This window comes from Magallana gigas, chromosome 2, assembly GCF_963853765.1.
Source record: "Magallana gigas chromosome 2, xbMagGiga1.1, whole genome shotgun sequence".
NCBI classification, from domain to species: domain Eukaryota; kingdom Metazoa; phylum Mollusca; class Bivalvia; order Ostreida; family Ostreidae; genus Magallana; species Magallana gigas.
In genome coordinates, this window is record NC_088854.1 from 36,531,788 (window position 1) to 36,547,464 (window position 15,677).

A 15,677-nucleotide genomic window follows, 5' to 3' on the forward strand; every position below is an offset into this window, starting at 1 on the left:
ACAGTTCATTATAATCAATGGGTGTTAAAAGAGCGAGGAAGATGGATTAACACTCGGTGTGTCTCCCTCGGGCAATTCTATACACATGTTTGTTAGTGGAGCAGTACTCTTTATCAATTAGTCATGACTAAAGTACATTTGATTTGCATACTCTGCAGTTTATGTCCGATTAGTTTGATATCATTTTAACGGGTATCACTATATCGAGGGCCCTGAGATTTTTTGGACTAACTCATTAAATTTACTTCTCAAATAATTGTTGTTAGTCCGTTTCACTAAAATGCTGTAAAAAGAGGGGTTTTTTTTGGTAGATTTGTAGATATTATTTTGTACCTCGTATATCATTAATCTGGTGTGAGAAATTCAGACAGACGTTTTGCGGCCTGTCATAACCAGCACCCCACAGACCGCCCGTCCGACCACGTTACATGTAGTATTATTTCAATATACATATATACTCGTAAAGGAGATGGATGGATAAAGGCGCGTAAAATGCCAATATAAGGACGGATGGGATGCTGTAAAATTAAAATATATACAAATCTGATATTTTTAAATAAATCATTCAAAATAATGTAAATTTGTCATAACATCGATTTGTAAACCTTAAATATGTTCAACACTTAAAATATGTTTATTTAAACTGACGTATGCATATCAAAACATTCAAATAGTGACATTTTTTGTCTTATTTTATTAAGTGGGTCTATGCTGCATATTTGTATCATAGTCTTAATAAGGTCCAATTGAAAACAAGTCCATTTCAATCAACAAAAATGTGGAGAGATGGCCCACTATACATTAAAAATATAATTTTCAATCCAAAAAAATGAGCGTATTAGAAAAATAATTAAAGTCCGTGGCCAAAGTCGCAAAGAGCATTTAAACAACGCACTTCGTCTTTTGTTGTGTCTGAAATGGCTCAGTGGTCACAGAACGAGACATAAGGTAACCTTACAAAACTAGACTTTTTAGGTTGTGGTTTCGATACCACCAAAACTTAAAAAAATATTCAAAACTGAATATAGTTATAAAAATGTTCTTTAGCAAACTTTCCACACTCGATACCATCTCTTACCCAGTGAGGGTGGTTGGAGTGTTGTATTTCAAATGTATATATAACTGTTTATATAAACACATGTATTTTTATATTTTAAAATATCATTGATTTTGTAGTTCACAACCAGAACTATACTGCATGCAAAATGGAAAACTAGAAAATGTTTGAAACTTTATTTGTGACAAAATTGTAAAAGGTCAAGGAAAATAATCCAACAGGTCATGTAATTCTATGAAATAACAATCTAGTCTTGTTAATTCTATGAATAACAATCCATGGCTCATGTTTGATCTACAAAATAACAACGCTTTTATAAAAACAGCAAGAAGGTAAATGGCATTGATTTTTATATGTTAAAGGGTATAATCATATGAACAGAAAATGAATGCACAATGTTATTATAGTAGATTCAAATGTATTTCATCGGTACCGTATTGCAGTATGATAAATTGTATCGAAAAACGAGTGTACTCATTGATATTGTTTGCAACTGTCAAAAATTTCATCTAAGATAAAATTAAGGACAGGCGACAAAGAAACTATACTAATGAAAGTAAAGATCTTAACATACATTTATACTTGTACATGTACAAACGACTAAAAATTCTACTTCGTATTATACAGTTCTACATGGAGCTCTTGTTCTCACTTGAAGTGTAGGTGTTGTTATTAGGAAATACATATTATGGGAATGCTGTTGGTGAATAATATTATTAGTTGATAGTAAGTTTCCAGAAATAAACCCAGTATATGATGTTAAAGATGGCGAATATCGCAGGAAAGAGAACTCTGCATGCAATGTCCAGATAGGAGGCGTAGACTAGACCCTTGTTCTGCTCTACCTTCTCTGCTTTCTCATTGGCCTCTGACTTCAGATTGACATTGCCGAACTCGTTCACAATGAGCTAAATAAAGATAAATACAACAACCTCAGCGAGTGTAGGTATTGATTTTCAAATATAATTCTTTATATAATATGACCACCACTCTTGTAAAAAGAAAAGGTTCAATATATTTCTTACATCTTTTTTTTCACCATCCGTTTGACTTTGTCGACGACGGCGCAAACCTATAGTGACATCATTTCCGTTTTTCTCCTTCTCTATGCGCCCAATCTTAGTCATCCGGAAGATGCGCTGTAGGAATTCCTTTTCGGAGCTGCTGTTCCGACTTAAAACATTAGCCATAGAGAATTCAATCAGAGCGGCAAATACAAATACTAAACACGTCGTCATCCAGATATCAATAGCTTTGATATATGAAACTCGAGGAAGTGACGCATTGACTGCAGAACTCTGGGTTGTTATTGTGAGAACTGAAAGTACGCCTAAGGAAATTCTGGCAGGAACTGAGTTTACATTAAGCCAGAACGACACCCAAGAAAGCAAAACTATGAGGAGACTAGGAATGTACATTTGTATCATATAATAGCCTATGTTGCGTTCCAAATGAAAATCAGCCTGGAGATAACTGAAATTTCCTGTAAATTGAGACGAAAATGAATTAGCGAGTAAAATAAAATCATACTTCATTTGTATAACTAATTTTCCTTTTCAAAATAATAAAAATTTGCATTTGTAGTTGAATACCTCTAAATCTGTGGGTCCTCTCCCGGTGCGAATAGTTTCTTCCAGTGACCTCAAACTGGGGAAGACTGGTCTGGTTTAACGCGACAGCATTTTCAGAAATATTTGACCACCGTAATTGTAAACTGCTGGTTGTGTATCCAACTTTTGAAAAAATAGTCAAATTAAGAAAAAACAAAACTGAAAGCGATAGTCAGTGAAAACAAAGCGGAAAATATTCTCATTAGTCATTACTCACAACTTTCTATTTTAATCGAACATGTTTGTTTGTCAAACGGAAACCTCTCCAGGTTCATGGGGCAGGAGAGTGTTAACGCTAGTCTGAAATATGAAAGTAAAAGATAAATTTACCTACAATTAACAATTAAGTTATTGTGGAATCTTTTTTGTGTGACTGTGTATGTATATGTGTAATTGTTTATGTGAGTGTGTGTGTGTGTGTGTGGGGGGGGGGGGGGGGGTGAGGGGACGGCCAATTTTCGTAAAAAGTCAAACAAACGCCCTTTCAGGAAATGAAACGTATATGTACACATATATGTACACCAAGTTCTAAAAAAGGAATGTAAATTTGTGTCTTATGATATCTTAAAAATCATGCACGTTAAGTAAGCACTACAAGTATATAGCCATGATTCCACAGTACCTGACATACATGTACAAATCATACTTGCCCCGGTTGATGGTATTACTAGTGTACTCTGTGTGAGAAATTTTGTTTATCGTAATTTTTACATAGCATAGTAAGAAATTTAATAAACAGTTTTTTAAAACATTGTCACACTACTATCAAATTTACCCTTTTATTATTTTTTTAGATTACAGATTAAGTCTGTGTTTCTAGCTCATAGGCGTCGGAACCGGGGGGGGGGGGGGGGGGGGGGCTAGGGGGGCTTAGCCCCCCCCCCCTTTTTTTGCAAAGTTAGTCCTAACCATTAGGGACATAGCATCATAGAGGGTTCAGCCCCCCCCCCCCCACACTTTTTCTCGCAGCAAAGATAATTGTTCCTAAATTTACCTTGAAAGATTGAGAAGTTGGAGGCATAGGCATACTAGCCCCCCCCCCCCCCCCCCCCCCGATTAGGAATTTCATGATTTGGGGGGGGGGGGGAATGTTGATAGGTAAGATTTTTTTGGGAAGTATAGGAATACTCTCTCCCCTCCCCCACGGATTAGGATTTCCATGATTTTGGGAATTAGTTTTTTTTCCTCAAAATTTCTGAGGATTAGTCTAGCCCCCCCACTTTCAATTTGATTCCGACGCCAGTGTAGCTTGTCCAATGGTGTTTATGTTTTAACACGTTCACATGATTTGATTTCTATAAACTTTTCTAAATATATTTGAATAAAAGACGTTAAAGAACAAAATGTGACGTGTTGGACATTGGAGGACCTAGTGGTGTAGTCGACGGTCCCGTTCCGATGAAGCCTCATCATCTTGTTGTCGGTCATCACGTTAAAAAAGCTGGAGCGCTTCTCGTTGGGGAAGTATAGGTCGGGGACCCAGAGGCGCCCCATCTTAGTGGCGTCCATCTCCACGTACTCCAACGTGCTCTTCACGGACGTGAACTGGTTCGTGATCAGGTGGTTGATCCAGCGCAGGTGGAGCATCACGGAAATCTTAAAGTCCTAAAACACAAGGAAGAAAAATCCTCGAAAGCCGTAAATGCATATTTGATTTTACTAGAAATAGAATAAGAGCTGATTTATAAATCTTAATACCAGATATCATAGAAGTATAAGACAGCTAAACTGTTAGCCCCATTGCGCCAAGTATCAGATACCTGATTTACGGATATGAAACATTTTTAAACTTTATAAGTCACCAGAAATCTTCATACAATTACAAAATAAAAATCGTAAATTTCTAGATGTATCTTACTTAAAAATATAAACATATCAGTAAATACTAAAGGAGATTGCTAAACAATATTAACATATCTAGTTATAACTGAGTTCTAGCAGAGTTAATATTTGTGATCTATACATCTTTTTATAGGTACCGGAGTAACAAACGGTGTAATTCTTGAAGGTTTTTTCTATCACGTTTTCAAAAACATTTTAGATACATATATATTCATGTACAGTCATGTATATCTGAAATATTGTCAAATACAAGTTTGCCTTTTAGGCCGATTTTGGGCTTATTTTAAGCATCAAAGTTCGAATTTCATGATATGTTTATTTGTTGTTGGGTACTACTCGTAAAAAACCCCATAAATGAATTAAAGAAAGACAATGCTACATATGTGAGTGTTAAGCGACCACGATCATACCATGCTTGCCTCGTTGATGGAATCGAAACTGTTTACATTCAGGTCGGCCTCGATGACCGTGATTTTATCTATCAAAAAATAAAGACGGTTAATTATTGACAAACATTGCAGAAATATAAAAACATAGAATAATTTATGGGGGAGGAAAACGTCGACCAGCTTGCATAAAGCTTCTTTAAACTGTTTGGAATGGGGTGAGATTTAGATAAGTTGTTTAAAATTTTGTCATCATTATTTTACAAGAAGGAAAAAAAAAATGTTGTAGATAAAAAGTTCATATTAAATACATCTAATCTTATAATATCCATAAAATGGTTGAATTTATTCAGAAGACTCACCTGAATCATAGTTTGGTGGGTTTTCCAAATCCTTGTAATTCCGAATGCGCATCAATAGATCCGTCCTGAAAAACCAGACAATGATGTGTCAGCAATGTGTGCTGGGATAGATCCTCGATTTAGGTGTGTTTGAACTAGAAGAAGGAGTTCACCCCAAGTAATGTCATAATTATGTTCTCGAGTTATTGTCGTATATAACTGTGTTTAAGGAAGTACAAAACAGAGAGGCCAAACTTCTAAATACGAATTAAATTTGGCAATTCTCTCAACCTCAAGACAAAAAATATTCAATGCGAAAAATAAATGATTTCATTTAGTTCATTTTGATAACTTAATGGATAAGTCGCAGACAACAACTTAATTTATTGCAAAATAGCATAGCAACTCAGATAAACAGAACGGTATTTGTTTACATAGGCATGTACTTTCAACCTCCTAGACGCTAAAAAAATTTACAGGGACATATTCTATTATATTTTTCCAGGAAAAGGCAAGAATTTTTATGTGTTTGCGGGACGCTGTTGTCGTTACACTGTTTCAGCCGATTAAGCGTGATGGACAGACAGAGTGTAACGTTTGATCATTTTATTGGATACTACGCCTTAAGTGTTGGAATCTATGACGCTTTATTGAACTCTACCAACACTCCAAGGACTATTCTTTACAAAAAGACGAAGCCTGGAAGCTGTTGTTTTTCATTCAAATTTCCAGACCTGCGCATTGAGTTTTCTCCGAAGACCACCATCTGCAGGCGGCAGTTGTACATGATGCATGGCTTGGGACTTTACAAATCATAACGACTTATGTAAGTTTGACAGGACAGGCAATAAAATGCAATTACAATCAATGCATATAGAATTGAGATAGAACGTTCCATCTAAATCCACGCGAGGTTGTACATGTACTCACTTCGAGGTTGACTTGTGGCGACGTCACGTGACTATTGTAAAAAAAGTTTCTTAAAATCTGATTAAGCCTTGTCACATCATTTTAATACATTTTCTGATAAATTCATATACAGATTGGACATTTGTTAAATGTCCTTTTTTATTTGCTTGTTGTATTGTCAAAATGATTCCATGTCAGGTTGTGCAGATGTGACTGCATAACTATGGCACGCCAAATTCACAAAAATGAGTTAAATATAGTTTCACAGTCGATAAACTAGGTTTATCAGCTGTTAACTATAGTTTACGAATCCTAAACTATAGTTAACGATTCGTTAACTATAGTTTACATCTGTGAAACTAAATTTCATGAATGTAAACTATAGTTTACGAATGATAACCATAGTTTATCTATTTGTAAAAAAACGTTAACAATAGATTTTGCTGATAAATATAGATTCACATTTGTTAATTATAATTTACAATCGTAAACTATAGTTAAGAGTTGTTAATTATAGTTTCACAAATCGTGAAACTACATTTATCAGACAAATTCACAAAAATGAGCTAAACATAGTTTCACAGTCGATAAACTAGGTTTATCGACTGTTAACTATAGTTTACGGATCGAAAACTAAGTTAACAACGTTAATCTATATTTCACGTCTGTAAACTATAGTTAACGCGATAATCTATGTTTCACATTTGTTAACTATAGTTAACACTGAAAACAATCATTTGCGATTGTTAAACATAGTTTATCTGATAAATATAGTTTCACCATTGTGAAACTATGATTAACAACTCTAAACTATAGTTCACGAATGCAAATTGTATCTGATAAATATAGTTTCACAATCGTGAAACTATATTTATCAACTCTATAGTTTATGAATGTAAACTAAAGCTTATTGATGTGAATCTATTTCCAGACAAAAAAACATAGATTTGCATTCGTAAACTATAGTTTACAGATGTGAAATATAGATTAACGACGGTAACTATAGTTTAGGATCCGTAAACTATAGTAAACACCTAGTTTATCGACTGTGAAATTATGTTTTGCTAATTTATGTGAATTTGGCGTGCTTTAGATTTGTAAACCGTAGTTTACTGATTATAAAACCCTATTTATCAGATAAACTATGTTTAACAACCGCAAATGATTGTTTTCAGTGTTAACTATAGTTTACAGATGTGAAATATAGATTAACGTCGGTAACTATATACATGTAGTTTACGATCCGTAAACTATAGTTTATCGACTGTGAAACTATGTTTAGCTCATTTTTGTGAATTTGGCGTGCCATACATAACAAGACGTTGGGGGATTAGAAACTACTGACCTTCTACGATGGTCAGAGTAAGTCTAAAAATGGGTCTTAAAACGTATATTCATCTAAAATTAATACTAAAAGTAAATGTCCACATTAATTCAATAAGTTAATCTCACTGAAGGAAATATACTGTTGATACACTGTAAAATACGAATTTTGCAGACAAAAATACACCATGAATACAAAATTGCAGCTCTGATTTTGGGAGACGGGTTTATTTTCTAATTCTCTCCTAAATCATTCCGTTTCTCATTTTTTTTTAATTTTGTTTGTTAACAGCCATTTTTAAGTCGACGAATACCAGTACTAAATTGCATATATGTTTTCACCGACCAACTTGAAAACAGATTACGTTTGATCACGAGTTTTGGACCCTAACACCTCATTATCGCAAAAGAACAAAGGACGCCTCAGAGTAATTCAACCTGCAACTTATTGCCATTAGAGAAACGGAAGAACCCTGCAAAATGATCATAATCTATTTATTTTATCAAAATCTCAAAAGCATCTGAAGAATGCATCATCATGTCTAAAGCCTTGTCACATCGTTTTCGTTTTCCCACCATCACTTTCCAGAGAAATCCAGATTAGTCCGACTCCAGAGCGTTCCGGGCTTGTATTGGTAGTGTAACAGTCAATCTATCATTCTTAGATTGCATTTGTTCGCTCGAGTTACCGCACAAGGTTATTAATCAAACCAAACCCCCTGTAAACGATGCTACAAGGACTAGTGCTAGCAACACTAAAAACCTAATGCGAGTAGATGGAATTGGCCAGATACAAATGACAAGTATTATTCATTAGAATGAAGGATACTTTACGTTCAACGCTGTTGTTAATCCAACTGGTTTATCAGAAAGACCTTCCTCGAGGATAATTCGAATACGTGTTTTGCATGAGCAATGTTTTGAAGATATTTGTACCGCAGAATAAACCGTCGTTAAAAACTCCTGATGAAGAACGTTTTAATTTCTATCAACTAATCATACCTTTGCATTCTGGAATAACTCCATGAAACGTTAATGAAATACAGAAAAGAAAGCGCCGTCCGCAGCTTTGTTTTACAGATTCTTTTCATCTTGCCAACTCTGGACGGTCTGAAGCACTTGTTAAGCACTTCGGGGCAGATTAGCACCGCCAATGTGCAGGATTAGATACAGCAATAGCCAACTAACTGACACACATAACATGCATTGATCTGGGGGAGTCTTCCTCCACATAAGGGTCAGCACCCTTTTTCTCAGTTGAAGTAATGTCGATACTTGGACAAAAGAACGAGATGTCGTAAAATGGCTAATACATCAAGAAAGACAACCCAAGTTACTAATGTGTGAGAGAGAGAGAGAGAGAGCTAGAGAGAGAGAGAGAGAGAGAGAGAGAGAGAGAGAGAGAGAGAGAGAGAGTAGACATTTTTAAAAAGCATATTTCGATTCTGTAAAAGATACTGTAATACAAGAAATGCCATTAATTTTGGTACATATTAAAAAATAGATTTGCGTTAGAGCTACACTCACTCGTTTATTTATAATTTGTTGAATTTCAAATATTTCACAAGAATATAGGAAACATTTTCCTGTAAACTTACGTTGTATTGCTATTAAATTTTGCCTTCTTCACACACAATACTAACAGTTAGAAGATTTACAGCGCCACTGTTTTATGGAAAAAAAATTTTGGTTGACTTCTTATCATATCAGAAACTGTTGTTGTTCCATTTTTTCCTATATAATTTTAGTGAGGTGAATATTTCAATAAGTAATTGACACTATTTGAACTCTATGTTTGTTCTGATAATCATATGTAATCATGATCATAGTTTAGACCAGGATTACATACCGGTCTATTTAATCAATTTAAGCGGTTAGAACTATATTAATAAATGAGAAACATGCAGTAAACATATTTAATCTTTCATTGAATAAGGTCATTAGTACTCTTCAATTTTCTTAATTCACAAGTATATTACATACAGTTTTATTTTGCATCGTATGCTTGCTTCATATTGCCAGAGTTTCCTCCCTTTGATTTTCGTTCTCTACCCACTAGCTATTATTTGATCAGAATATACTATACCTTATCTGAATGAGATAGAGATTTGTACTGAGTATGGGGGTCTTTACTGGTGTAAACATCGCTATATTGAGCTTTGTAGTTAATATTATGTAGATTTTTTCTTGTTTATAGTCAATAAACTTGACATATAAATTATATATACGCTGCCTGGGGTTTAACATATAGACAAACAATATTCAATATCTTGATTCATTCATCTATAAAAGTGTTAGCATTAATATCTTTGGGGAAATCTTTGAAGATATAATATGCAAATATTAATCGTGTGTTACAAAATTTTTATACATGCATAATGCATCAAAGGCTGATTTTTAAAACCAGTAATCCTCATCATAATCTTACTCTACAAATATGTAATAAAGTTTACTTATCTTTTGATATATTACACAGAGTTATCTTTGTCTGTCAAATTCAATTTAAAAGAACTCGAGAAACTTCTTTTTATTTTAAGAGACGTACAATTTATGTAAACTTTAAATTTTTGTTCTTTTACGTTGCTTTTTTCTCAATCCACATAAATTTAAATTATATAGTTCTAAAAGTAAGTAAATGACTCGCATTGTAAATCAATTAACTTGATATCACATATCTTTGGCAAAGTTTATAGTATTTAACTTACTTTATTCATTACCGCAAAATTTCCTCTTTTTTTCCTTAGTTAGCGGTTTCAATCATTTTTAATTAATACCGCTATGCAGAAGGACGTTGGTCTTAAAACAGAGATTTTTGCGGTAGATTTGTTTATACACAACTACACATCAAAGATCAACACTTAATAACGTAAGTAAACAGCGGCCTCAGTTCCCCGACAGAAATCAATGGCGGGTGTAGTTTGACCTTTGCTAGTAATCACCAAGGGTTATAGTGTGGGTGGATTGGCAATGCTTGTTAGTGCATTCTTAATCACAACAAATATGAGAGCTTTGGAATCATAATGCATGAATATCAAATAATATTCAGTATAACATTGTATTGTGAAGCAGTTACAACACACTAAGACATAGTAAAATGTAGATCGTTCCCTTAAAATGATCAAGATTTCAGAACCTCAACTCCTGCCGAACACACGTTGTGTGATTGTCCTGGAGGCCATTTTCTACCAACTGAACATTCTCTCATAAATATAAACATATCTCCAATATACTTTTATGTTGTGAAAGTGCGCAAACAAAATAATACGTAATCATTAAAACTGAACTAATAAGATGAAAGTAATAATTTCATACATACATGTAATCATTCTTGAATTCACGATACAATTTACATGTCGATAGATCTATTGCAATAAACAATGAACATGCAACATTAACGCATTCAGAATCTGTAGTGCAATATCACTTACCTTTTTTCTTTCGGATCATTTTGTCCTACACGTACATTTGATGCAGTGACAAAAACAGAAAAAGAAGCAACAACGGACCAGAATCTGAGCATCTCCATCCTCGGTCGCCTGCTTCTGCCTCTCACGACATTGAAAATTCGGATCCGTAATATTTACAATTGGATGAGCTGCTCGCGGAATCAAATTATATATTTTCTCTCGAAGCAAAGTTAAAGCATTTGGCAGGGAGCCGAGTGCCGTTTTATCAATCAAATCGTTACTGCTAACTTCAGTTAACTATGTTCACGAAGTTCACTGAAGTCTGCGGCGGATGATGAAGGAAGCGCTAAATTCAGATATCTAATCCGGCTTGGTGCATGTCGCTCTCTGATAATGAACTGAGTATTTTATAGTTCTCAATAAATCAAGCAATTTGATTTTGATTAGTAATAAATTATGCCAGAAAAAGCACATAATATCTCATCCCGTTTAAAAAAATTAAATGAATAAAAGAAAACAATTGTATTTATGTCCTTTTAAAAAATGTTCTGGTGTTTTTATATCGTACAATATGGAGCACATTGGTTCTGCATGTCCATGATATTTACATCACATTCAAATAATGATTTTAAGTACGCTTGACGAGGTGGTTATTATTCAGAAAAGCCACAATAAACACAGGCACTAAATACAAGATGGGGTCGGTGGAAATAAAAAGATCTTTTGGCATCACTTAGTTTATTAGTTTAACAGAAACAACTATTATCGACAAACGCAAATGACAGATGGAGAACAAAGCATAGTAACCAGCTAAATACATGTACGTCCGATATCTGTTAAGATTTCAGCCATAGAATACGGTCTGTAAGATTTTAAAAAGTATCTTTCAGTTGCCCGGACGCGACACGCGAACAAATCTTTCTTCCCTAGCACACAGCCATGCTAAAGGGAGATATCTTTAAAAGTTCGACTGATTTGTTTTTAAAAGAAAAAAGGTCGCCGGCAATTTGATGGCATAAAAAACAGAGGACACATCTGTTTTTATGGCAATCAGACACCTCTGTTTTTATGCCATCAAATTGCCGGCGACCTTTTTTCTCAGTCGAACTTTTAAAGACATCTCCCTTTATGGCTGTGTAGTAAGGGAGAGAGGAACGGTCATCAATGACGAGGACCGGTTCGGCGATGACAATAACAAAACTAAGAGCGGATCAAAGATCTAATTTTAATCAGATTGATAGGATATTTACGCCTCGTCGAATAACCTGTTTTTCGCTTAACCAAAAGTAACTGGTAATTCTAATTTTCTGCAAACAAAATCCAGGATAACGTTACTAAACTTCCATTCTTGTAATATTCCGTCACTTTAATATAGTTGTCAATTAATACATCTAAGTTCGGTTGAGGTCAAGTCGTACGCAGATAATCTCGTTAGCTTATATACTAATTGTGCTAGGAAAAAGAGGAACTTAGTCTAGCAATGGCGTATTAAATACATTTACAATGCATCAGTTTTTTGTTTTACTTTCAAAATTTCGAGATAATAAATGTTAAACTCAGTCTTCAAAAATAAGAAGAGTTCGGAGTGGCCACCTTCATATTAAAAAGCTCCATCACATAAAAAATCACCTTCATAATATTATTAAAAAGCACCATCTTCACATAAAAAAGCACAATCTTCATATAATAAAGTATCATCTTCACATAAGATAACCAGAACATAATATAATAAAACACCATCTTATTATGAAATTGCCACATAAGGCAGCTATGGCGTTCCATACCCGTACACCCTTGACTGGACCTGGATAACTAATATTATTGTAGTCTTTTAAAAATTTACAAGTTACATGTATGACATTGTATAAATTATTATCATACTTTCATGTTAAATACTGAAATCTGATTGGTTTAAACGTAGTTGATAATCTGTTCTATTACCCTCAGTGTTACTTAGCAACTTACATGTAGCAACGGGTAAAACAACGAATTGTTACATGCGCGTAAATTATGCGCGTACGGTTCGCCGTAAAATTCACGTCATTTCTATATAAAAGCAATAAACATTTTTTCTAAAACTAAGACATTCAGTATAATAAAATAATAGTGCCTGTTTGGGAGGATAACAGTTGAAATTGACACCCCTCGAAAACCATTGTCAACCTCCGCTTCGCGTCGGTTGACAATGGTTTCCTTGGGGTGTCAATATCGACTGTTACCCTCCCAAACAGGCACTATTTATATAATGGAACATTGAACAACATGAAATAGCAATGGATCCACAAATCCGTCATCTTGTCAAATGTTTATATTAAATCTTTTTGAATAGACAAAATAAAGTTGATATATTAACACCCACGTCAGTCTTCTTCTAAATCGTCTAAAACTCAACCCAATTTTCTGATATGTAGTTGAATAATGTAATAAACAAGCCATGCTTCCTCAACCTTATATTTTATTTGAAATAGAGCATTCGGGTCAATGTGCTGTTCCAAAGGCATGTCAATTACTTCCCAAAATGACAAGCAATGAAATTAACATTGATTAACTTTCCACTAGACAAGTGCTATTCAAACACACTTGAGCCAGTGTCACGTGATAACGACTGGCCCTGTCTTCATTGAGAGTGAGTCTCGTATGTTTCACTGGTCAATTGATTTTCAAACATTTTCCACAATCTTTACTTCGGAACCATTATTAGAAGAATTACTAATATCGGGAAACATAATATTGCATCCGATGGCTTTGTATTTAATTAGCGTGATTGATTCTGGCTCGGAAGGAATTTATAATCAATGCATCAGTCTTAATGACCACATTTATCGTTCTATCAAACTCTCCCAAAGAAGCGACCACCATCGTCCAAATCTCCGCCATCTTTTGTCTTTATTATAAACCAGACACGGTCGGTATTTTTATAATTATTGGTTCCTCTCAATTTTATAAATACGCTGTTTTATTACTCTGTGATCTTCTTTTATTGCTGTTTCTCAAATGACTAAGCATCAAGTTAATTAACCATCAATTTCTGAACAAAGAATACACTCAAGCCTTTGCAGACAAGATGGAGAAGAGATGTGGCGTGATAAGTTAGAAATAGTATATTATATGTGACACGATTGAACGTTTTTAGTAATACATTAAACATTACCAGAACCAAATTATTTTCCCAATATACGTCAATTGCTTTTATGCATATATAAGAGAAGACAAATATAATCTCTAGGGCCATAACAGTAAGATTGACAATCTCTTGATTAACATATTACCTAAAGACGCTGGATAGTCAACGAATATCACCTAAGATTCACCAAACAATACATTTTTTTCTTTGAGGTTTTAGTATTCTAAAGGCTGAACTCGAAACAATTCGAATTACTTCTTTGACACTAAATATAGATCTTTCTGAGTGTGACATCCTTGTTATCTGTTTTTATTTGTGGCATAGCAAAATTAATAGTGTATCGAAAGAACTAAAACAAAAACTTCCATAACAAAAAGTCCTTTATCATGGTTAAACTGGGAAAATAACGTCGAATATCATTGAGTAGGTGATTATAACATCCCCCTTTTTTATAAATAAATTTTACTTATTAAACACAGACAATGTATTTTTTTTAGATGAAAGCCTTTTAATAATCTCATTGAAGTCAATTACACACTATGAAATATGTTACTGAAGAGACATACAAGGCTTTTCAACCATTTCTTAAACTAATGGAAAGCGACTTTGCTGAAAACTTAAAAACCAATGATGAAAAAATATCAATATTACCTATCATTTTCGGTTTTTTAAAATAAAATATTGATGCTTTTTTATACAAAACTTTTTGTACGAAAGTGTCTGGAGTTCGTGCGTAAATTGGGGATATGAAGCACTGCATGTATATGGTCGAGGAATGAACGTTTGAACATCAGACTGAGTACCAAATGTTCAACAAATTATATTTCCATGCCATTATAAATCGAGACAAACATGTAGATGTAAAGCATGTAATTGACGCCAACGCTAATCTCGTGAAATGATTTACTCCATTTTGGGATTCCCCTGCTGTTTCAGAAGACGCTGTAGCGGAGCTGTTCGGGGGCTGATTAACGTCGTTACGCCACTGTCTGCTTGCCTGTTCTAGTGGCACACTGGGATCTGGCACACTGAACCCAGGAATGTGCATGTTTCTAGAAATATGGCAACTTTTTGAAGTACTTCTATATAAAGAGTACTTTTAGATTTGTGCTTCGTAGTAACATTCCCTTGACCTTTTATCACTGATTAATTTTGACAGCGGTTCAGTTATGGTATGGCTAAATACTGGCATATCTTACCAAGTTAATTTGTGGCATGCTTCTCAGTTTTACATGTACTATTATGTATCTATGCAATATACCGAGATGGTAGTGATTTAAACTTTGGTGATTCATTCGGGATATGAAGGTAGCGACATTGCAGAAAAAATACATAACCCGCTAACGCGGGTTATGTAAATTTTTTTCTGCAATGATCGCTACCTTCATTACCCACATGAATCATCAAAGAAAGCATTTTATTGTTTATATTAACATCTCTCTATTAACAAATCAATTAATTGATTATAAAAAATAAGTAAAATTCACTAAATTATTGTTAACGTACATAAGGACGTTAGCTAAAAGAAACAGCCAAATCGTCTCCTGTGAGACTTTGGATCTGACATCATCATGGTTATTTCGTGCAGTCCGTGATGTTTTGTAGGTCGCTGTAGGTTTTGACCAATCGATAAACAGGGCGTGTCAATTTCAGACCTGTCAATTTCTTCTCAAGTTTC

General features: G+C 34.3%; 1 protein-coding gene across 3 annotated transcripts; it reads right to left on the minus strand.

The window, feature by feature from the left end:
• Positions 1-1,218: 1,218 nt before the first annotated feature.
• LOC105331127 (glycine receptor subunit alphaZ1) lies at positions 1,219-11,253 on the minus strand. Of its 3 annotated transcripts, none has more exons than XM_011433185.4 (8): positions 10,897-11,253; positions 5,258-5,322; positions 4,920-4,987; positions 4,037-4,272; positions 2,885-2,967; positions 2,650-2,790; positions 2,083-2,540; positions 1,219-1,965 (listed from the first exon to the last, which is right to left on the minus strand). In XM_011433185.4, exons 1-8 carry the CDS (start codon positions 10,992-10,994, stop codon positions 1,774-1,776), a joined length of 1,341 nt encoding a protein of 446 aa, XP_011431487.3. In that variant the 5' UTR covers positions 10,995-11,253; the 3' UTR covers positions 1,219-1,773. The 3 variants fall into 3 exon arrangements, with proteins under 3 accessions (XP_011431487.3, XP_019924059.2, XP_034300324.2); XM_020068500.3 differs by having other exon boundaries at positions 5,258-5,391; XM_034444433.2 differs by lacking the exon at positions 10,897-11,253 and adding an exon at positions 8,471-8,693.
• Positions 11,254-15,677: the final 4,424 nt, after the last annotated feature.

Excerpts from the sequence above, each read along its gene's own strand:
- LOC105331127 (XM_011433185.4), bottom strand. The coding sequence starts at position 10,994 with ATGGAGATGCTCAGATTCTGGTCCGTTGTTGCTTCTTTTTCTGTTTTT. Across the intron at positions 2,968-4,036 it reads ACCGTCGACTACACCACTAG|ACTAGCGTTAACACTCTCCT; the intron begins GTCCTCCAATGT and ends TTCATATTTCAG. Across the intron at positions 1,966-2,082 it reads CGGATGGTGAAAAAAAAGAT|CTCATTGTGAACGAGTTCGG; the intron begins GTAAGAAATATA and ends ATCTTTATTTAG.